The sequence below is a fragment of the Anneissia japonica genome, unplaced genomic scaffold, assembly GCF_011630105.1.
Source record: "Anneissia japonica isolate Jap-2015-1 unplaced genomic scaffold, ASM1163010v1 scaffold881_len296186_cov127, whole genome shotgun sequence".
NCBI lineage: Eukaryota > Metazoa > Echinodermata > Crinoidea > Comatulida > Comatulidae > Anneissia > Anneissia japonica.
The window spans coordinates 37,752-63,966 of record NW_022722366.1 but is presented as its reverse complement, the minus strand read 5'-3'; the positions used below and the strand labels follow the sequence as shown (position 1 = coordinate 63,966).

The window sequence follows — 26,215 nt, the reverse complement described above, 5'->3', positions numbered from 1 at the left end:
TATAATAATAATTATATATATATAATTATTATTATAACTATAATAAAAACTATAAACTAATTATTATATGTTTATCGTCGCTATTTCCATGAACCGAAAATACGAATATCGCGATTGAAAAATTGTTACTTTTTGATGCCAATTTCTGACCTGAAAAATTCGTCGCAGGATTCTTGTATTTATTATTTAAAACATATTAAATAAATTGTAGTTATAAGGTCACAATGTTTATATCAATCTATTAATTAATTAGTAATTAACTAATTTAAAATATTAATTAAGATTATATTAATTAAGATATTCGTAAGCTTCTTGTGAAAGTTATTTACATAATTGCAGTTTATTTATACGGCATTTCGACGGATATTCGTCACCTCGTGTGAACCATCTGAGCTCTGCTTACCAAAAACACGCGTATAATCGCGCGGTAGCATTTGCATACATGAACACTTTGGCGATGCTTTTGTTTTTTATTTTTGTTTTGTTTTACATTTACATATAGCGTTAGGCCCACTGAATTATTTAAATGCTTAAATAATTGAAAACATAAATTATGTAGATTAAATTCTCATATAATTTACAATGAAACTTTATAATGTACGGTATTTTATAAGATTATTTTTTTAAACAGAATAAAATAGGTAACATTTTATTGAAGAAAAAAAAAACAAGATTTTACATCTATAGACGTAATTTGATTTAATATGCTGAATCATTATTAATGGTATAGGCCTATAACTATTATATATTTCTATAAATTAATCAACAAATATCTCATTAATCACACTATCGAAAATAGGCCTATTGAAGTATTATTGAAGTATTATTAATTCTTTATTAAAGCATTATTCGAGCACCTCAGGTTCATTATTATTATTATTATTATTATTATTATTATATTATTATTATTATTATTATTATTATTATTTTATGTATCATTTATCAACCATACTAACATTGAAAATATGAATTATGTGGATAAAATTATCATAGAAATTAAACTTATAATTTGTAAGATTATTTTTTTAAAACAGCAGAATAAAAAAGATAACACCTTTATTTAAAAAAAAAAAACAGGTTTTGCACAGACGCAAGTTGATTTAATATATGCTGATTCATCTCATTAATTAAACAATTTTTATTCATTTCGAGCACAGCTGTTATTATTATTATATTATTATTGTTATTACTACTACTATTTTAATTTAAATTGTTGTTTTATTTTTTGTTATATGTATGGGCCTAGATATAGGCTATGCATATATTTATTAATTAGAAATAATTATAATTTAATTGTAAAACATATATAATATAATGTTAATAATATTATAGGCTAGGCTTGATGATGATAATGATGATGATGACAATGATGATGATGATGATGATGATGATGATGATGATGACGATGACGATGACGATGACGATGACGACGACGACGACGACGACGATGACGATGACGATGATGATGATAATAATAATAATAATAATAATTTGCAATTTGTATAGCGCCTCCCGTTGGACCAACCTCGAGGCGCTTGACAACAAAACGGAAGGAAACGGACAAGAAAAACAAAACATGAATTTAGACTAACAGCACTCTAGACACCTAACCAAACCAAACCAAACCAACACCGCACCGTTTATCGGCAATTTAAGGCGTGAAGCCCGCCGATGCATGACTTACAGGTGCTCTCAAGTGATGGCGGTGTCTAGCTAAACAGTTAATGGGGAAAAAAGAATAAGTAAACAAAATAGTGGTAAAAAGTGTCTTATCAGCAAAACTTTCAGTGAAGAGGTGAGTTTTGAGTTGTGTTTTAAAAAGCTGAAGTGAAGTGAGTCGGCGTTCCTGATTTCATCTGGAAGTGCATTCCATAAGGTAGACGCCGAAGAGGTGAATGCCCGTGAGCCGTATGTGATGGTAGTGCTTTTCGGAACTTTTAGAAGATTCTTAGAAGCGGATCGGAGAGAGCGTGTTTGCGTGTAAGGAGTGAGCAGTTCGGTGATGTATTCTGGAGCGAGACTGTTCATTGCCTTGTATGGTAACAGCAAAGTCTTATAAGTAATTCTCTTGTCGACAGGAAGCCAGTGAAGATCATATAGTATGGGTGTAATATGGATACGTCGCTTAGTTAAGGTAATCAGACGAGCAGCAGAATTTTGAATACGCTGTAGCTTAGCTATTTGTGTCTTGGGTAGTCCAGAGATGAGACTATTGCAATAGTCGAGCCGTGAATTGAAAAAGGCATATATCAGACGTAGAGTAGTGGGTTTGTCAAGAAACTTTCTGATTTTTCCATTTTTACGCAGAGCAGCACAGGAAGAGCGACATACAGCATTGATATTGGACTTCAGTTGTAGTGTGGAGTCGAGTATTACACAAATGTTACGGACCTCTGTCTTTGGTTCGACCAGAAACTGGTATGGTTGTAGAGATATGGCTGCAACTGCTCGATAACATGAAGAAAAACGAATTAATTATGTTTTCTTGACATTGAGATGAAGCTTGTTGGCTAGAGACCATTGTTGGACACAACCTACACACTGGTTGAGCCTAGTAAATGAACTGGAGAGTTCACTTGGATTGAAATTGATGTATATCTGTATGTCATCGGCATACATCATGCAGCGTAGATTATGAGATGAAACAACATCTCCAAGTGGGGTGATATACAGTGTGAATAATAGGGGTCCAATAACAGACCCCTGCGGGACCCCATGAGAAAGACTATTGTCGGCCGAGGAGACATCTCCAATGACGACAGATTGAGTTCGACAATTGAGGTGGCGATCCATTGGAGTGCCTTGTCTGTAATACCGAAGTGACTAGAAAGTCGGTGCAGAAGGAATGATAGACTGTGTCGAAAGCCGAAGAATACTCCAACAGGACGAGCAAGGCGTCGTGGCGCTGGTCAATTGCAGTCAGCAGATCGTTTTGAACACGGAGAAGAGCTGTTTCTGTGCTACAGAACTGACGATAGGCGGACTGCATTTTTCCAAGGAGATCGTTTTCCTGAAGGAAATATTTAAGTTGTGAACACACAATCCTCTCGAGTATCTTAGAGAGGAACGGAATGTTGGAGATTGGCCTAAAATTAGACAGATCCTCTGGATTCAGGTTATGTTTCTTAAGGATGTGTGTTACATGAGCATGCTTGATGTTGGTTGGAAACACACCAGTCCTGAGAGATTCATTCACAATATGAGTTATGATTGGTGAAAGCTGGTTGTGATGACCTTTCAAGAGAAGTGTGGGAATGGGATCAGGTTCACAGGATTTATTTCGTGATACCTTAATCACACTTAGAAAATCATCAGATGTAACACAATCCCAATTACTGAGGCTCGAAGGTGGGTGCTTGCTAGGAGGGCGGGGCAAAGAAGTGTCAGTGCCAAGAAACTCCTTTTGAACATTCAAATCTTGTTGTTAAAGAAAACTGCGAATCGCTCAGCAAGATCACTTAAGTTCGTGAAGGACGGTAAAGTGGGGCTGGTTGACGCAGCAGTTAGCTCGTTGATGAGTTTAAACAAATTGCTCTGGTCACATGATTTAATGAGATTCATATGATGTTCTTGTTTGTATTTTGTAAGTAATGAGTTATACTCTCCGCAGGCTATGTCAAACAAAATCCTTGTGTATGGCGAGTTTGGTCTTAAGCCACCTTCTCTCCAATTGACGTTTGGAACGTTTCTTAGCCCTTAGCACGTCATTGTACCATGCAGCATGAGGACGCAGGATAATTTTCCGGTCAGTGACAGGCGCATGCTGGTCTAGAATATTTCTCATGACACAATTATATTGCTGGACAAGGATGTCTAAGTTTCCAGTGATATTGTTCAGAGACGATGACTTGATATCATCGGAAAACTGCTGGCTATCAATGCACTTAATGTTACGTCTGCGTACGTAGATGACAGCAGCAGGAGGACGGTAGACATTGATATTAGTAGTGATAGCCACATGATCAGAAGGAAGTCAGAATGTGTTTTAGTTGAGGAAATAAGACTACTGGTCCTGCGAGAAATGAGGAGGTCAAGTGTGTGACCTTTCTTGTGCGTGGGTGTGGTTATGTGCTGCTGGAGATCAGCAGAGTTAAGGATCTCGAGAAATGCACCAGAATCCCTGTCATCTTTGTTGTGAACATGACAGTTGAAATCGCCAGCGATCATAAGTTCAGTATTGCAGAGAGAAACAGATTCCAGAAGAGAAAAATTCATTAAAGAAGAGGTTAACAGATAGTTTGTTTTTACTAGAAGGAGGTGAACGATACAAAACTAATAGCCTCAAACATGTTGACAAGGACGGACTTGTGACAGTCAAGTCAAGATACTCAAAGGACTTATAAGCGTCAGCATTATACTGATGAACTTTATAAGTCGACTTGAGAAAAGTGGAAACACCACCGCCCCGGTGAGTACGATAAACGCTAAATGAACCAAAGTGTGGAAGTGACTCCATGACATCAGACAGAGCAAAGCAGTCGCGCTCGTCACCCGATAACCAGGTTTCAGTTACTGCCATGATATTGATCTTATTTTCGATAACAAAATCACAAAGTTAATGTGTTTTCGTCCTTAAAGAACGTGAATTCCACAGTGCAAAACGAGATGGAACAAGAGATATAGGTGGTTGGACAGTAGGGATAGGGATAATATTGTTTATTGTAACCCCTCTAGAAGGGTTCAGTTGTAAACTGTTTTCTCTACGTACGAGTAGAGGTATAGATCCATGTACACGGCGGCCGGCACAGCATCCTCTTGAACTAGACCTAAATAACTCGAGCTCCTTAAGTTTGCAAACAAGTGAATCAGAGGAGTTGGTAGGCTGACACAGATCTATAGCCAAGTCCAAGGGCACTTGGAGCCCCACACGGTACCAACGCTCGTTTTTACTATGTTTCTAGGTCAGCTCGTCAGTGTTCTAATATACACAATGGGTCGTATCTCATATTATTTGTTATATTTTTATTATTCATTATTTTCACTTGACTCGCATAAATAATTTTGTTTGAAGAACATTTATATGCAGTTGTACTTCGCAGCACTTCATTTGCAATTTGCAATTTCTAGTATATTATATTGTTATGTAAAGCAAGAGAAGAATCGAATTATTCGAAACGGTACGGCTCAGGCAATGGACTCAGCCGAGGGGGCGTGGATTCGTATGTTGACTTCATGCATAATTTCAGTCTGTAATCACACAGCATAGCAAAACACGTCAGCAACTCATTCCTCTATGGTACAACCATTGTAAGAAAAGAGAAGTTCTCCCTGTGTGATTTTCTTTCTTAAATTTAGATCCCTGGAATATTATCAATTTATGCGATCTACACTTACACAAGAGTGAAATAATACATAGGCCTAGTTGGTCTTATTTTAGCGGTAGGGATTAGGCCCCAGAAAAAAATGAAATCAACTCAATTTCTTATACTACTAGTACTACAATACTGCATTTTCTGTGAATTTTTTAACATTAATTCCATGAAAAAATTATCTTACTGGAAGAGAAAATGGGCCTAGTAAATTGAAATTACAACCTTTATTACAACATAACTGCCGAAGTTCAGATTTATTAATAATAATTTTTAGTGTTTCACAAAATTGCCGGCTATATCACACAAAAAGAGAAGGGGACGGAATGTTAAATATTTTATTTAATTAAATATTAACTTTCCAATGTCTATTACTGCAATTGGTATTGTGCAAAAGTTAAGTATAACAGCCTGGTCTATTAGGTGCATATTCTTTAGTAGCCTAGGATCTTACTACATATTTTGTTTATGACAGTTGCTACTCTAGGATACATTTTCTTTGGGGCGGGGGCTAAAAACTGTCCGCCTACAGGGGGTTGAGTTCGTATGCCTGTGGAGGGGGAGGGGATTGTAAGATAAGATTTTTTTTAAATAATGGGGACCTCTGGATGGTCGAAAATGGCACTCTACGACTTTAAAAGACATTTTTTTTGGCTTGGTGTAGGCCTATAATCAATTTTTTGGTCCGACTGCCGGGATTGGGCGGGAGCCCTTGGCTTGTCCGATGGTGGTGGAGGCTAAGCCATATTATCTCCCCGCCTCCGCTGGAGCCGCCACTGTTTTAGGCATACTGTTGCGGGTTCCGGGTTGCTGGAAGCAGGTAGTAGGACTACTGTATACCTTGGATAGACCCCAGAGTACTGAAGAGGTCTGACCTAGCCCAGTTTTAGAGGGCCTAGACCTACACGATTGTCCATACTCTGGGCCCAATCGTCTCGAAATGGACTCGATGTCTCGTGGGTCTCCGATCGTCCTTCACCCAGCCGTAGCAGCAGCAGCACAAACCTATGCACAAACTAAGCCTCAGCCCGCTCTCTAACGTCACATTGGTCACACGGTATATGTGTTACTGTTATATACTCTTTAGTGTGATTTTTTTCGGTAGAAGGTATAACTATACATGACGTGTCACCATACAATCCAGGTCCCCTCGCCTGAACCCGTTGTATTTTGCAACTACCGGAAAAAGAAAACGGAATACGAGGATAAGGGGGCGCGGTATTCAAATTCAATTAGAGTCCGATCAACTTGGTAAAAACTAAATCTAGCAGCCACGAGGAACATTATATTTAAATATCATGAATAATCAATTACCAGATCATGGAAGGTGACAGGTGTATGAGTCGTACTGTCTAAGGGAATCCCGGCGAGCGTTGGAAAGAATGGAATTGTGTTCAACTTGCGAAAAGTGTTTCAGCGTGGGTGAAGTGACTTGCACCTCCATATGTCAGCGTGTTGTATGGACTAGGATATGGAGTCATATTGTAGCCAATATGTTCGCTGGAGTATATCTCATAAACTCTCGTCGTCAATTTTTTTTTAATCCGCTTCACAAGCAGATCCCACTTGTTATTGTCAGGTTCATCATCTTCATCATTGGTGACCCCTTCACGAGCGGATCATCTCTTGTTATTGTCAGATCTTTTTTGGTGATCCGCACCTAGTGCGGACCACTAATTATTATTGTCAGAGATCTTCTTCGTCATTGGTGATCCGCTTCTTGTGGAGCGGATCACCTCTTGTTATTGTCAGGTTCTTCTTCATCTTTTTTATTCTTTCTTTCTCCCTATTTCTGTCACATGCGCGCTTCAATGAACATTTGTCTTGCCCTGGAATAGTCACAAAAAGATTTTCAATGTGCTTAGTCATGCGTGACGTCATCTACGCGCGATTTTGCGTTTTTACATTATGAATCATATCATCCAAACTAATTGTCATTTCACAATCATATTCAGCAGGCATAAACTTTAGGTCAAGGTTAAATATCAAAATGCTCAAAATTACATCTTTACTAAATTAGAGCAGGTTCCAGGTCATTTTAAGCATTTCAAAATTTTGTTACATTTTCCGCTACGGAAGCTAAGAAATACGTTTTTTTTTTTTTTTTTTTACATATTTTGGGTTTCTCACATTGTTTTCACAAATTTCCATCCTTTTCGGTCATCTTATGGCCAATAGCAATGTCGTTTGCGCGCATCCAACATGGGATTTGCGCCGCTATACAGTGAAAAATATGCTAAAATCATGCCTATATTTATTCAGTTATAGCTCCTTAGGATGGATGGTGACCCCCAATTTTTGTTACATATTCTGAAAGCACATAAGTTGTAAATATGATTTTATAGATTCTCATTATAAATTAATCAATTATCTTACATTCCACAGCCAACTCCAAGCGCCAAGCAACTTCAGGGTGTTAAAAGACTCATGACACCCACTAATTAATTTGTTGCTGAATTTTGGACACGGACACGGGTGGGAGAGTTGGACGTGATTGGTTTAAAGCACATAGAAACAATTGATGGATTGTCACGTCCCGCTCGTCAACAATTTTCGAAACATGAGAAAATAATAAATATAATTGCCGCATCATTTATTTTAACAGCATAAAAAACAATGTAATTTTGTCACTTGAAATACATTGTATTTGAAACAAACAATGAAATTAAAACAGTTTTTTTTACAATATCTGCAATATTCTTGCCAAATAAAAACAGTCCTTCCCTCATCGATTGAAAAAAAAAAGAAAAATTTCACTGTGCCCATAAAGAAATAAAAAAATAACTTAATAAATAGAATCATAATCTAGTAATTTTGTTTAATGCTCTTATAAACTTCGCATTGCCATCCATTAAGAAAGCAACTCACTTTAAATTGAAATTGTCTATGACTAGTAACATACGCTCAGGTGTTCATCCAACCTGAGAAATTAGTGTTTATTCTATTCAAACTGTTTGTTTGCCTTGTATATAATTCATATAATAAATATACTGGCTGATTAAAAATAAATAAATATTAACTATTATTCGGTTATTGACATTAGATGTATGTAAAAATGTTGTAGGAGTTATATAATTCACTATTACTAATAGATTCCTTTCTTATTTTCATGATTTCCTTTCTAACCAAAAATCGATCAAACTCTATAGCTTTGCAGGAAATCGGAAGAAAGCCACCCCTGTCGAAAGCCACCCAACAATGAATTATTCCATTGTAAGGTGGGTGGTGCACAATGGGGTGTGTTTGTCTTGATGTTGGTCTACAATAGGATTTGGCTGTAGTGCTAGGAGTTTTTTTTGTGTCAGACCTCTTTTATTTCATTCTTGATGATGACATAATTAATGTCGAAATATTGAATCCCAACACGATGGCGTGTATTTCAATACTTGGAGTATGTATTATACTTTCTTACCTCTTTTATTCTTTTGTGTATTATGAATTACAAACTAGGTGTAGCCTACCTAGGCATAAACATTTAGTACTCCAAATGCAAAACTGGATAACTTCTCTCAATTATGCAATCTTTTTTATAATCAACATTTCATTTACTCTTTTTTTCAGTGTCATTTCATCTTTCTCACTTTTCTTATTTTATTACAAATACTAAATAAATAAATATTATTTTCCTTTCTTCTGTATTACCAAAGACAAATATCTATGTATTTATTACAGTATTTATTTACTTTATTTACTCAGCATTTATTTATTAATATAAAGTAAAAATTTAGAATATTTGCACTTCCAGAGTATTTATATGACAGTTATTCACAAATAAATATTTACTATTCATTACTAAGTATATTCTTGACAAGTGCTATAAAGGGATTTGCTATCACCTTTTTTTTAAACAATCATTTTTTATTATTCTTTAACGTATCAAAAGTAACAGAACATAGTAGGTAACTACTACAGTATGTGAATGTTTATAATTATGGAACAAAAAAGTAATACCGCTCAAACATAATTTTACCATGACTTTCCTAACATAATAGTAACCCATGCTACAGTAACTCATTCTACAGCTTGTGAAAATTCAGTTTGTCTGGCCATGTAACAAAGGCACTGTTCTACTTATTCAAACTTTTTTTTTGTTTAATAATTAATAGTGATTTCTCGAAAACTTAAATCAAACAATACATTAATGGGATTTATAATAAATGGTTGTATTTCTGAAAGACCATATCAGATTAATATAAAATGATATAAAAATTATTCATGAATAAAATTTTTTTATTCAAATTGTAGGCCTAATACTACAGAATAAACCCATATTATTATTTATTTAAGCTTAACCAGGGGGTATCCATTCAGTGATTTCAAGGAAGCCCTGGTACATAGATTAAATATATCAATAAAAAAATTTGCAATCATGAAATCTAAAAGAATAGCCCAAAACAGGCTCAAGCAAAAGATTAATAGGGAATGTAATGCTGTAACTTAATAAAATGTGTGAAAAATTATGTAGCCTAAAATTATTTAAAATTTTTATATTCTGACTATGTATATATGGGAACTGTATATCGTAATAATTTAATTTAGTACCCCTGATATATAAATAATAATAATTTCAACTTACGTTTTGACAAATTTTTGTATAATAGTTCATAAAACTTAAGTTGAAATTTCGAAAGTTTTTAAATAGTTATGTATTCTGTTAAGTAAATGTAACTTTATAGTATTGTACATGCGTATAGCCTGCGTATAGATAATGCATTCATAGATAATGTCATTTTGTGATACATAAAGGACAAAATTCCTTAAACATGTTATGGCAATTTAATCTTATGTTGTTTGCAAGAAAAGAAAGTGAGAAAATTATATCTTTATAGTAGGCCTATTGAATATAGCTAATTACTGTAATGTCATTTGTGATAAAGAAAAGTAAATAATATTGTAGTTTTTATTAAATGTTACTTATTTTTTGTAATCAAATATGTTGTGATATTTAATAGTGTATTTATGTTCTTTGTAAAGAAAAGAGGAAGGTAAAAGAATTAATACATTTTTTTAATTCCTTAAACATTTTGTGATACTTTAATCTTATGCGTTGTTTGCAATAAAAGAAAGTGAGAACAGTGAGATAATTAAAACTGTAAAATATCAGAGAGCAGTGGAAATTACTTCACTTTTAATTATTTCAATTAATGGAAATAAAAATTTAAGATGATGTTTGCATTTGGAGTACTAATTCATGTTTATGCCTAGGTAGGCTACACCCAGTTTGTAATTCTTAATACATAAAAGAATTAAAGAGGTCTGACACAAAAAACTTCTAGCACTACATACCTATTGTAGACCAACATCAAAACAAACAACCCATTGTGCACCCCCACCTTACAATGGTATAATCCATTGTTGGGTGGCTTTCGACAGGGGTGGCTTTCTTCCTACATTCAGCTTTGCAAACGTATTTTGTTTCACCTTGCTGCTTTCGTCTGGGCATGCTGCGCTCAAAAAAAAAATACAAATACAGGAATGCAAAGCTTGCTACATTTAAATATTATAATAGGCCTATGCATTTTGAGTTAACAGTGCTCCTTTAACGTCAGTTGATGGCAGTCAACAACATCCTACCGACACCCACAATATTGCTTATACATTGGTATATTGGCGAGACAAGTGGTATCCATTGTATGTGCGCTGAACCGTGGAGATCTCTTGGTCCCAAGGTCAATTCCCATCGCTCTTCTCTTTGTATTTCTACTGAAGTACGGAAGCTTAAAGTGACCTTCCGAGTTTCCAAGATAATTATCTTGGAAACATAAATACTTATTAAGACATTTTTCCGAGATAATTTATCTCGGAAAGACGGATTTCTGAGATAATCGTCTTTCTAAGATACTTATCTTCGAATTCCGTCTTTCCAAGATCAATTATCTCGGAAAGACTTCTTTCCAAGATAAATTATCACGGAAAGACGTCTTAATAAGTGTTTATTCCATGTTTCCAAGATAATTATCTGGGAGACTTGGAAGGTCACTTTAAGCTTCCGTACAACAAAGCACTGTTTGCTAACAAAAGACCCTTTCTATGGTCTTTTATGTCAGTACGGTACGCTATGCTATACAATACGTCGTCGAGTCTGTCAAAACAAATGTAGTACCAACGGCGCGTCACTTCCGTTAAAGGTAAACTTTAGGTTAACTTCGGTAGGCGGAGCTTCGAAGCCGTAACTGGCTCAAAATAAGCTATTAAAAATTGTTTTGATAAAACGCAGAAATAAAGGATAAAAAAAAGCATCGACTTATTTCTTTGTTATCAAATACTTTATTAACTTAAGTAGTTTCCATCACCCTTGTTATTCTCTAAACATAAAAATAGCAGTTTTCATTACTGAACAGGGAATCAGTATGAACTAAAAAACAAGCTTTACTTATAATTCTAATTTTGACTTTTCATAAGGCATTTTTCTAAAATTACTAAATAACACTACTCTTAAATTAATCTAATGACGCCTGTCACACTAAAGGTGAACTGTAGTGATGAGGCATAATGGGGTAACAGAAATAATAATACGATGCGAAACAAGTTTAAAATATAAAAGTAAAGCCTTTAATAAATATAATCAAAAATGCATCTTCTCTTGCCCTCCACAACATAATGTTTCTTCCCGACGGTTTATTGTAACCCATACAGGCTAGAATAACATAACTATCCAACTCCCATGGTATCGGTCAGACACAGGGACAGGTGGCACTATAACAGTTAATATCAATTTGCTAATAATCACCATTCATTTAATTAAAATTTAACATTTAGATAAGCCTATGATAATTATAGCAATTCACTATTAATAAAACAAAATAATGAGTTTGTACTCACAATGAACATCTAGATTGAGGGCTGTCGTGACAACACCCCCTTACGTGAACGTAAGCAGTTCGTACCGTTTGAGGTGTGTCGCATGACTCAGCATAATTTGTTTTTATACGGCGGTACACCTTACAAAATAATTACGCTAATTAAGGTCATGCTTAATTGCTTCCATTATAATTACGCAAATTATAGCGCTAGACGATAGTTTTAACCGTGACACCCCCTTTAAACAATGATAACTGCTAAAAGGTCAATTATATTACATTGAAATTGAGCTACAGTGTATACTAAATGAGATTCTGAATGAGATTTTTTCAATACTACTTTATCACTTTCTAAATTTGAATAATACTAACTAAAAATAAGAAAAATTAAACCACGAAAATAGTCAACACTAATCTTAATTACTTTATCAATCTGGGCCTATCTGACGATCAGGTCAAGGTAACAATACTTTGATTATAAAGAGCATTTGTCAACATGTAGTTTCAAAACACCGTCAGTGTGTAGTCGTAATAATTCTTTAAATTCTTTCCCAAATGAATGTACATATCTATTCAATTTGACGTTTTCGTAATAGTGGTAGGCAACTGGACGATTGTTGAGGTCCGTATAGAATGGCCAAAATCCGTATAGATGAATCTCTTCACAATATAAAAGCGCTGACGTTGTAATATAAAAACCTGTTTAAAAAATAAATTCAAATTTCTTAGTAACCTCACTTTTTATTATTGGCCTATTTGCCTCTACGCAAACAAATGAATATCATTAAAATTGTTTACATAAAAAGGTTTAAGTTACAAATTTGTATGACGCTTAGGTATACTGTACTGTCACAAAAAAAAAATAAATAAAAACAATAAATAAATAAATAAAAAATAAAACTGAAAAAATGCACTTTTTTAGCTTTTTGCTCTTTTTGGAGACATCATAAACCTTATGGTGTATTTAGAGTTTAATTTATTTTATTTTATTTACTTTAAATATATGATAAATATCAATGACATAAAACGTTGCCGGTGACAGGAAAGGCCAACAGGTTAACAAATCACACCTCTGATAGCAGCCGATCACGAGTGAAATTATAACAGAAAATATATGAAATTAAACATTCAAAATACTACTCAACTGCAAGTCTTTATTACTTTTGCCAACAAAAACGCACTCAACTAGACATGTCATGAAAGACTTAACTCAATTGGCATTTAACCATTATTGTTAGAAGAAACCTACCCAGAATGTAGGACATAAACCATCAAGGACAAAACCACCCAAAATGGAAGGGTTTTTAATTAAAAATAATAGAATAAGAAGAAAATAACCTTGGAGTAATTTAAAAGATGCGAAGCGGTTCATGCCTTATTTTGAAAAAAAAAAATCTTGCAATGAGGCTACTCATAATGTATGTCAAAATATTATTTATATAATATATTATTATTTTTATTATTATTATTATTATTATTAATATTATTATTATTAACATATATTTTTATTATGTATTTTATTATATATATATATAATATATATATATATATATATATATATAGTTGAATTTTATTAAGTATTCTCCACATATCAAATTACCAAAGTATTGTTAACATTGCGGATACGTATCCTTAATAATGCATTAACTACCATAACGGCAATTATAGACATTCCTAATGGTCTTATTCATGCATTAAAACCACTGTCCTTTTTAATCAAGCAAATATATTTTTGGTCTCTTACTCCATGGAATGAATGAACCTAGTCATAGCTTAAGCTTATGTGTTCTGAATCCAACTAACTTTAGGTCGTTAATAGCTCTCCTATGTACTGATCCTAAGGATCCAATAATTATTACATTTTTGTTTTACATTCATAACCTGTTCCTATGTTAATAATCTCATTTAAATCTTGATATTTATTAAACTTATTGTTATAGAAAGTATTAATAAAAGCATCGTAAGTACAAGAGACTTTCGCAAGATAAGCCTTTCTACGCGTTCTATCACATATGACAAGATCTCGTCTTCTAGCTGTTATATCATCAAACCCATCAAAACTTGACTGAAACATATCTGTCATTTTGAAGTTTGATCCTTAATATACTCAACTATACGATCATGCCCTGCAATATGCAGATTACGAAATATCATACATACCCAGTGTCTACTGGGTTATTACACATATTACAACTTCTGGGATATGACTCAGGGTAATACAAATGAAACAACGAATTACACTCTAATAATTTTTATCTCCTCTTTATGATAAATTTCACCAGATTATCTCTTAATGAATAGTGAGAAATTTCATTGGTGTGACATCATCACTATCAACCTTAAATATTCTACCTGGTGATTTTAATTTTTTTTTAAGCGGTTAATACAACTCATATTAAGTTTAAGGTTTTCGCGAAAAATTTTTAATAATCTCAATTTCGTACATTTAGTTGGTCGGGCGTGGCCAACACAATGTCTAATTTGCTTTTATTTGGTCTAATCCTACCTCACAATAGTACTGTTTATATTGTACAGTATACAACATGCAACAGCCAATGTTGTGCACTCAGTAAAGTTGATGAAGGCGAGAGGAATGGCTGAAACTTTCGAAAATAAATATCCAAAAAAGAAATACCATTCTTCGGGAGGCTTATGTTTAAACATAAATTTATTTTTTCTTAAGTGATCAAAAAAACAACAGTTATAGTGCGATTAACACAACATAGGCCTAGGTGTATGGTGGGAAACTAAGGACAAGGAAAATCACTTCAAATTAATTAATTAATTAATTAATTAATTAATTAATTAATTAATTAATTAATTAATTAATTAATTAATTAATTAATTAATTAATTAATTAATTAATTAATTAATTAATTAATTAATTAATTAATTAATTAATTAATTAATTAATTAATTAATTAATTAATTAATTAATTAATTAATTAATTAATTAATTAATTAATTAATTAATTAATTAATTAATTAATTAATTAATTAATTAATTAATTAATTAATTAATTAATTAATTAATTAATTAATTAATTAATTAATTAATTAATTAATTAATTAATTAATTAATTAATTAATTAATTAATTAATTAATTAATTAATTAATTAATTAATTAATTAATTAATTAATTAATTAATTAATTAATTAATTAATTAATTAATTAATTAATTAATTAATTAATTAATTAATTAATTAATTAATTAATTAATTAATTAATTAATTAATTAATTAATTAATTAATTAATTAATTAATTAATTAATTAATTAATTAATTAATTAATTAATTAATTAATTAATTAATTAATTAATTAATTAATTAATTAATTAATTAATTAATTAATTAATTAATTAATTAATTAATTAATTAATTAATTAATTAATTAATTAATTAATTAATTAATTAATTAATTAATTAATTAATTAATTAATTAATTAATTAATTAATTAATTAATTAATTAATTAATTAATTAATTAATTAATTAATTAATTAATTAATTAATTAATTAATTAATTAATTAATTAATTAATTAATTAATTAATTAATTAATTAATTAATTAATTAATTAATTAATTAATTAATTAATTAATTAATTAATTAATTAATTAATTAATTAATTAATTAATTAATTAATTAATTAATTAATTAATTAATTAATTAATTAATTAATTAATTAATTAATTAATTAATTAATTAATTAATTAATTAATTAATTAATTAATTAATTAATTAATTAATTAATTAATTAATTAATTAATTAATTAATTAATTAATTAATTAATTAATTAATTAATTAATTAATTAATTAATTAATTAATTAATTAATTAATTAATTAATTAATTAATTAATTAATTAATTAATTAATTAAGCCTTCAAAAACAGGCAGACCAAGAATGGGAAAAACCAAGCAGCGGCATGAAAAATGCGCACTCCTGTTGTTGAGACGGCGTCACCACAACTACCGCGTACACGCAGGTACTCCGGCGACAGTATGCTGTCGCTGTAATATTATATTATGAAATGTAGACTCTTCCGTAGTGACCACCTTTACAATGCATGGTTCCGCATAAGCATACAGCTCAATACAGCATAGTTTGGCATAGAAAGGCTGACCATATTCACAGTTAAAATGTCGGTTTTTATTGTCACCACATGATACAATATTGATAATCCACGTCAAAAAATGATTTTAATTTCGTTTATTTTTCGATGTTTATATAAGGTTGCTTCCTGTAACAGTGGTTCCAACAACATTCAAGTCAACCCTCATCATACCGAATCACTCACGTTTATTCATCATTTTGCTCGTACTGATGCTTTAAAATATACACCAATCCATAATTTTCCTGTTGTTTGGTAATCACTTCCCCCTTTGATTAAAGATTATGCTGTTGTTCACCCTCTTAAATTATTTTTATTTAAGTAAGAAAACACCTACTTGATAAGTTTTGTATAAATTGCAACTCCCTGATTCTGTGCAATCTCATTTTAATTTTATTCCACTTCTTTTTTTTACTGGACGTTTCAATTTGTTGGTCTTTGAATTCTTTTTTATTGAAATTGTATATATCTGAATCTTAACTATGTAATCTGTTGTATGTACAGGGGTTGCAGACACATTCGTGTTATGGCGCATTGTGCTGATGCAACCCCTGGACGGTTTTATGTCAAATAAATAAATGAAATAAATGAAATGATATGAAATGAAATAAATATAATACAAAGTTAGGCCTAATTAACGAATAGCTGCAACCGGCAAAAGAACGCTTGCATTTGCATACCAAAATGTTCGTATTATTAGCATCTTGAAAACTGATGGCATTATTTACAGCTGTTTATATAATAACCACTTACTGTGTGTGTTTTACAAAAAGTAGCAAATTTAGATCTGTAGAAGCTACATGCAAGATACGATCCGACAACGTAGCAGATGGAGGTGGGCACTCTGGATAAAATCATTTTATTTTGTACATACTTCTCGTAGTCATATAAGTCAATTTTTCATAGGATTCAGTTCATCCTAGTCATTATGTCGATTATATTGGATTTCAAAATGGCCAACATCTCATCTATCTCAACATCTAAAACACTAATTATTAAACTTCTGGTGTTTAATTATTTACCATTAAAAAAATGTCTTAACACCATTTTGGATATTTTTACATGATCACAGGTATTCCTTTACAAGTCATTCAAGGACAATTTATGTAAAATAGTGTATAAAATCAAAATAATAAGATAATTAATTTATCTATAATTTTTTTTAAACGCATTAATATCATAGCTTCAATAGTCCCAGAACAAGGCCTGTTTGCTTTCTCAAAATGTCCACATGTTTAGTTAGTATATTTGAAAATGCCATCCTATGGAACCTTGAATCTCCCCATCTGATAGGACCTAAGTTCTAGACTAAAAGGTCAGGGGTCAATATAGGTAAATTTTACTATGAAAAAACTATATATATAATATATATCTAATGCAATTATGTTTCACATGTCATATGAAATCTTATAAAATTGTTTGTGCTTGTAAATAGATGTTTTTGGTATATTTGGGGGAAAACACTACATTTTATATATTTTTGTTGTTGAAATTTGATGTTTTAAAGATGTTTTTACTTCTTGTTTAAAAATACTGAAATGAGAGATATTGTACTATTTTCTCCCAGATTTAAATGACCATGACAGGACAACAGAAAAGTAGACTGAAACTATTTACTATTTTTGGAAAGGTCATTCTGTTGGGGTATTATATCAGAACTGCCCATCTCATGGGACATAAGTGTAGATTAAGAGTTCAGAGGTTAATAAAGGTCATTCCATTACAATTGTTGCATGAATTCATAATATAGGATAAAACATAAAATTTATAACATTTAATTACTTTAACATATCAAGTAGATGTACTTTATACATCTGAAAGGTTACAAAATTAGCTATCCAATGATACGAAACACACATTTGTATATTTTTTATGTTTTAGGTACATTTTTTTTGGGGGGGGGGAAATACATTTTATATGTTATTTTTCTGAAATTTGATATTTCGTTAAATGTCAATCCATGGGCTAGCAGGGGTCACCGTACACCTCACCCCCAGTTAAACTTCCTTAATATTTGTTTGTTCCCACGGTCATATAGAATGAAAAAAATCGAAGTTAACATGAAACATTTTGGAATGCATTATGCAATCACTGAATTACCATGATATTGCTCCAGGTAGTTTAACTAAAAAATGCACTGACCTTCGCAGGGTCGGTTGACATAGCGCGCAATGGTCATCAACCTCATCATCGTCATCATCCTCATCGTCATCATCACCATCATTCTCATCATCTTTCGTCGTCATCATCATCATCCTCACCAACATTATCCTCATCATCTTCCTCATCCTCCTCCAGTGGCGAATCCAGGAATATTTAAGTGGGAATGCTAATGAGGGTGCGAAGGTGAAGTGTGGGAGGGGTGGGCTCGATGGTCATTTGAGGGGGAACTAACGCGCAAAAATAAGGTGATTTTTAATTCTATTTGTGGTGCATGGAGGGGAGCGAATAAACTTTGGAGGAACGCCTCCACCAACGCTCCACACACACACACACACACTCGCCACTGTCATCATCATCATCATCATCATCATCAATATTTAGTATCAATCTAATTTTCAGACAGACATAGTAAGTCTAGTAGATATGGTCACCGTCGTCGTCGTCATATATTCGTAATTATTGTTATTATTATTATTATTATTATTATTATTATTATTATTATAAGTTCGTTTTAATTGTGTATTTTTTACTACTAAATTTTAACTTTAGTGTATTCAGTACTTTTGCTTTCGCTTGTTTTTTACTTTAGACTTTGTATTTTGCAATTTCAATATCACTTCTTACTATGACAATGAAGAGAAGCCCTATGCTCTGTTGTAAAAACAGACAGAGTAAGTCTTGTTGCTTTTATAATTGTTATTGGTATTATTATTAATATTGTTATAATTATTGTTGTTATCCTTGTCGTCATCATTATCATCATTAGTATTATTATCTTACACCTATTACTATTTTTTTAAAAATATGTGATAGTAGCTATAGAGTGATTTAGGTGCCAAGAATGATTAGCTTTATCTCTACATTGGTTACCTTTAGTATTCAACCTATTGATACAATAATAAATATGCACTTGGATTCTCCTGCTTTAATTTTGAATATTCTCATTACAATTGACCCTACTAAACAATTGTCTTTTTTAATAGCTACTGTCTAGTGAGACTAAACCTTCGGCAGGTGTTTTATCTAAGACATTAAATTTTTAAATTATCCTTTATAAAAAAAGAAATTGTTCAGCTTTCTAAATTATGTAATTAAAAAAAAAATAAATAAATAAAAATAGGTAACTTCACAAATTGTTCCACTGACCTGTTGAAATAGTTTTGCTGATGTTATAATTATTTTTCCAGTAACGGCTTATTTCTCTGAAATGATTTGGATTTCCATTTAGCACTGTTATATTATTTCGATTTTTTGGAGATTGGCGATTTACTATATCATTGGCCTTTAGACAATATGAAAAGGCCGTGGCGGTTGAGAGGCTTGGAAACCAAATATAGTTGTTGTATTGCCTTATTGATTTGATAAACGAAGAATGGTGCATTTGTTTCCGTAATCCGCCAAATCTAAAAGAAAAATAACAAGATAATCTGAAATTAAAATCCCTAGCCCTGTTACGTCATAGCTTCTCTGAACTTTAATTCGCCTGTTAGTTAACGTAGACAGTTTGTGTCTGATCATAAAAACGATCAGAATAAACACAGCTTAAGTTGTTTACACGTAGCGTGAATTTTGTGTCTATTCGTGTAAACGAAAATCTAAATTTTTCGCACTGTACGCTCTCTGTTGTCTGATACGAACCGTATATTATTAGCCTATGATTAACCATTGTAATCAAGAGTGATGACATGCCTACGAACTCGGCTTATCCTGCTTAAATCATTATGTTTTATATTGCAAGAACGGTACAACGATGCCTAAGTAAATTGGGGAAATCTAATCTTTACATCTAGTCCTTACTATGCTAGGCCTTATATAGCCAATCACAACGATTGCAAAGCCACACGCGCGTCTTTTGATAACTCAATAAAAGTTTGTGTATGTTTGTAAAAACGAAAAAAAAACTTTTTAAGATAGCTGAACATTTAAAGTTCGATGTACTGTACATAATCGAAAAATCAAAGAAAAAAAAAGAAAATTGTGAATGTTTATGTTTGTGTCACATCGTAGTATCGGTGACCAAATAAAGGCATTTATATACATTGCAGCAATTTGTCCACACATAATGAAAATTGCCAATTAGCAGTAGATTCATATCAAATGCATGGATATTTTTTATTTATAGAATAGGCCTACTATTTTTGTTTTCATATTTTATTATTAGACCTAATTTGATATTCCAAAAAAAAAATGTAAAAATAACTACAAATGTAAAAATATTGTACTCGCAAACGTTTAAATGACAACAAATGTTATAACATGTCAACCACTGCTAAAATAACCGCAATGTGTAAATCATCTTTTTAATTACAAATGCAAACACATTTGTATCTCAAATTTCATCGCATGTTAACAGCAATTTAAAAAAAATCGTTGTAAGATAAGATATTACCAGGTGTAAGCATACGGGCATATAAATAATAATAATAATAATAATAATAATAATAATAATAATAATAATAATAATAATAATAATAATAATAATAATAATGATGATTATTATTCACATTACTACTCCGGTCATTGGATCAAACACATATGGAACACATTGAACACCAAATTAAATTAATAAATTAAATATTGAAAGACCCTATTTAACTGCTTGTTTTAATTTGTATGGTATGTTGATTGCGTGTCCTATACATAATTAAGGAGCAAGCACACAATTAACAATACTGGTATGTGTTAATCAATCAATCTCTTTTTATTTACGAAATATAAAAGCGCGTTCACTAATAGTGTTATTCTACGAGTTCGTAATAAGATAAAAAAAAACCAAACAAATCAATGCAACATATAGTCTATATCTATATTAGGCCCATATCATAGAAATGATACAACATACAGAATTTAAGACGAATTATCTTGAAAGATATTCGGTCACTAATCTTAAGCCAGTGTAGATGTCAAAGAACAGATGTGTTATATGTTCACGTGTCTTTGTATATGTATGATCCTTACAGCTCTCGTTATCCTAAGATGTTTATTAGGCAAACCGTGGAGAAGGCCATTAAAATAGTCAAGTCGTAAAAATAAAGAACCATCATTTTAAATGCTTCAATAGAGAGGTATTCACGGATACATCCAATTTTTCGTAGATGAAAATGGATGAGTTTGATTGATCACATTTTGTTTTGATGAGAATAACCTCCGACTTGGCATCATTGAGATGCAGTTTATCAGGAGTGAGCCACTGTTTGATATTTACAACGAAATGTTCTAGTGATTTGATATTGTAATGCCTTATAGCCTAAGTTTACGAACAGAATGCAATATAATTAAAAAAAGCAAAAAAAAAAACCCCAAAAAACAGAGGCCCAAGAATAGATCCTTATAGCACAATATGACATAATTGTTTAGGAACATACTTTGATATTTGAATTGACAAACATTCATATCTGCTGGACAAAAAGGATTTTAACCATTGGATGACGATTTCACATAGACCTTCGTTAATCAGCCGTTGTAGTAAGATCGAATGATCAACGGTTATAAAAGCTGCTAGCAGGTCTAGTATGACAAGCAGTACAGCATTACTAGTTATTAAGAGACAACACAAAATTAATATCGTTTCGAATTTTAAGTAGAGCACAGTATCAGTACTATAGATCTTTTTTATAACCAGATTGAATGGCTCAAAAAAGTACGTTTTTAATCATATACACCTTTTTTCTTTTAATATAAGAACACATTTTACAAGAACACTGAAGCAGAAATTGCTTAAAAATTAAGAACAAATAAAAATAAACTATTGAGGCTGAGGTAAAATTTCAAATAGGTTTTTTATATTTAAAAAAACCAACAAAATTATATATGTACATTATGTGCAGTATGACTATGTAACCCTACATAATACAGTCAAGTAGGTGTACCTATCTGGGGCCATATTTTGTGGGTCTACTTTAACGTACATTTCAGTACAGTGTATACTGCTGTACAATTTAATAATTTTTTTAAAAATGTGTTTAAAATAAGAATAAAATAAAGATATTTTGAGCCTGATATCGGCCACAAAATAAGAACACTGAACCGGGACAGAATTTACTTGTTCGTATAAAAAAAGTGCACTCATTCAGTTATGAAGCAACAACTTTCTCAATCACATTTTAGATAAAAAAAAAGAATATATGAGTCTGAAATGTTATAAAGTGTTGATATCAGGAGATTATTTCTTCTGGATAGAGCTTACTGTTGATGTTTTTAATGAATCACATAATGATCCATTGTGTAGAGGAAAGTTAATTATTTTGCAAATCAAACCAAGTAGCTGGTGTACCTAAACAGCTACACTCCGATCAGGGTAGGAATTTTGAGTCGGCTGTTATTAAGGAGGTGTGCAAATTGCTTGGTACCCATAAAACCAGAACGACACCTTATAACCCGAAGTCAGACGGCCTAATTGAACGATTCAACCGAACATTAGTGGATATGGTAGCCATCATGATACAGCCGCATTCCGACCAGAGTGGATGGAACGAGGTTTTGCCATACGCAACGTTTGTCTACAGGACTACCCAACAGGAGTCCACGGGTGAAACCCCCTTTATGATAAAGTTTGGCAGAGAAGCTGTGGTACCCATGGACTTAGATATTGAACCGGCAGAAGCCATAAGGTGGACGAGGATCTTGCAACCGCTATCAGAAACCCACTTCAACTAGCTACAGTACGAAGAGGTCCTGAAGAAGAGCTCTCGACGACAGAAGCGGTTGTACGACCGGCTGTCGGGTGGAAATTGCCTGAACGAGGTTAGTTTTGTACTCATGTACGATAAGACAAAGAGAAGAGGGGTCTCCCCTAAACTTGAGAGTCGATAGCGTGGTCCTTATTTGGTCTGCAAGAAGCTGTCCGAGGTAACCTATTGGATCCGATTAAGCCCTAAAGGGAAATACCGAGTGGTTTACTTTGACCTACTTAAAAGTTATGAAGGGGATGTTCCAGAGGCTTGGGCTATACCAGAGGTTATGACTCCAGGTCCAAAACCAGCCTTTGACCAAGAGTCGACACCCGCACCGGTTCGCCCGGCAAATGTACCTGAAATACCCGACGCACTGAGACAGTCCGACTCCTTGGAACTGGAGGCTGATAACCCGCCACGGTATCCTAGACGGCGACATCGAAAATGTCCCGCACGATTTCTCTGATATTAGTACGAGGTGAGAACAGCTATTGCACCAATGTTAGTAATTGTTGTCTTCTTTTTCTATATTAGGACCATGAGGGAGTGTAAAAAGTGCAAGCGGAATTCCCGACCGGCACTGCCCTACGAGTACACCGAGAAACCAAGTATCCGAGATGATTCGTAAGTTCCTATTGTGGTGGCCGATTCTGGGAACAAGCTGCACTGGATCAGCATGAAGTCCGGAATTACGGATATGCCCACTTAAGGGGCGACCAGATAGGACCGGTCTGATGGACAAGAAAAACAAAGAGGAGATAGACCTATGCGCCGCATTGCCGGAAATCGAACTGTCGCCAGGTTCTCAGTCCCTATTGGACGAGGTGGCGAAAGAGGAGGGAGTTCCAAAGAAGGTTCGGCGGGTGTCGAAGGGGAAGCCGTCGTAACTTCCTATCACATGAGGCTAGAGAAACCCTCGCAACAGAGGAATGTGTTTTCGAGCGCCGGGTGGCCGACCGAGTTACGAAGGTTGTAAAGAACCGGAAGATAACACAGTATCGCGATGGGAACATAAGTCAAGTGGAAGAGGTAGCCGAGGAATATTTCCCGGATTAATTAGCTGTTTTGTCCTGTTTCTAATCCTTTAAGGAATGATGCCAGGGGCATAGTAGACCGTCTGGTTAGGCCTAATTGATTTTAATTGTAATGTTTCTAATCCTTTACGGAATGATGCCAGGGGCATAGTAGACCTTCTGGTTAGGCCTAAGTGATTTCACTTGTAATTTCTAATTATTCATTCAATTCAAGGGACGAATTGAACTGGGGGTGAGGGGGGAAATGTAACGAAATCCGACCCCTCAGGAGCCACCCCTTTCTTACTTTATAGAAGAGTCCTCCTATGGGACAGCATGATTGGTTAATAATGATAGATGGGTAATTTGAGAATGGTTGGACCCGAATTGGATCAGTCGAGCTGGGAACCCCAACAGTACCGGACCTATTATTTAAAATCTCTATCCTTGAATTATCCGGCCACGGGTGTACACAGTTTAGGTAGGCTATTCAAAATTGTCAGTACTCTTGGATGTGTGTAAGGAAATAAAGAAAGTTTCCGGACCCAAACGAAACGTTCGACTAGCTTAGGTAGGGCCCAAACTAGTCCCACGACCACTAATGATTACAGAGCCAAACCAAAGCAATATGTATACACAGCCCAAGTGTGAATGCAAATAGTGGAATACAAGCTATGTGGCTCGGTTCCAGTAGATACAGAGAATATTTTGTCACTCTTAACGCGTCCTACAAAATTCTTACGAGACAGCACTAGTCCGTGAATATGTGCACAAGATCGGAGATCTAAAGATGCAATCTCTACCGTGCATCAATGGCGGCCCGCTGGACCTCAATAGAGATTTATTAATAATATATACATTTTGAAAGGCAAATGGGAAAAACCGATAAAACAGCAAACGGCCACATAACGCAAAACTATTTAAAATTAAAACGGAACAGTAGAGAAAATCCGATCAGAATGACAAAATAAACTAAGCATCCACTGTAAGGAATCCCAATATCTGCAGACGGATCCGTTTCGGCCTTCCATGCCTCATCAGTGCAGCTAGGGTATAGACCCAAACGAAACGTTCGACCAGCTTAGGGAGAGCCCAAACTAGTCCCACGATAACTAATGATTACAGAGCCAAACCAAGGCAATATATATACACAGCCCAGGTGTGAATGCAAATAGTGGAATACAAGCTATGTGGCTCGGTTCCAGTAGATACAGAGAATATTTTGTCACTCTTAACGCGTCCTACAAAATTCTAAAGATTGCATCTTTAGATCTCTGATCTTGTTTACAAATTCACGGACTTGTGCTGCCTCGTAAGACTTTTGTCGGTCCGTCTGCAGATATTGGGACTCCTTACAGTGGATTCTTAGATTATTTTGTCATTCTGATCGGATTTTCTCTACTGTTTCCGTTTTAATTTTAAATAGTTTTGCATTATGTGGCCGTTTGCTGTTTTATGGGTTTTTCCCATTTGCATTTCAAAATTTATATATTAAAGAATCTCTATTGAGATCCAGCGGGCCGCCACTGATGCACGGTAGAGATTGCATCTTTAAATCTCTGATCTTTTTCACAAATTTACGGACTTGTGCTGCCTCGTAAGAATTTTGTAGGACGCGTTAAGAGTGATAAAATATTCTCTGTATCTACTGGAACCGAGCCACATAGCTTGTATTCCACTATTTGCATTCACACCTGGGCTGTGTATATATATTGCCTTGGTTTGGCTCTGTATTAGTGGTCGTGGTACTAGTTTGGGCCCTACCTAAGCTGGTCAAGCGTTTCGTTTGGGTCTATACCCTAGCTGCACTGATGAGGCCTGGAAGGCCGAAACGGACCCGCCTGCAGATATTGGGATACCTTACTGTGGATACTTAGTTTATTTTGTCATTCTGATCGGATTTTCTCTACTGTTCCGTTTTAATTTTATTATATATATGTAAATATATATATATATATATATATATAATATATATAATGAATAAATGTAGTTGACAATACCAGCAACCCGATACGCAAACCACAAATACACTTTTAACACCCCCAAACACAGAAACAGCACTGTACTCTCCAAATACGTATGGAAATTAAAAGACAGCAACACACCCTACAATATCAAATGGTCTATTATCGACAGAGCATCG

At 33.3% G+C, this 26,215-nt stretch overlaps 1 protein-coding gene across 2 annotated transcripts in view; it reads right to left on the bottom strand.

The window, feature by feature from the left end:
• Nucleotides 1-11,556: 11,556 nt before the first annotated feature.
• LOC117111873 (alpha-N-acetylneuraminide alpha-2,8-sialyltransferase-like) overlaps nt 11,557-26,215 on the bottom strand; it is a 39,520-nt gene continuing 24,861 nt past the window's right edge. For both annotated transcript variants that reach the window (XM_033254889.1, XM_033254890.1), the window contains 2 exons: nt 19,533-19,789; nt 11,557-12,808 (listed from right to left, as the gene is read on the bottom strand). In XM_033254889.1, coding sequence (XP_033110780.1) covers nt 12,585-12,808; nt 19,533-19,789 — 481 coding nt within the window. In that variant the 3' untranslated portion in view covers nt 11,557-12,584. The remainder of the gene's footprint in view (nt 12,809-19,532; nt 19,790-26,215) is intronic.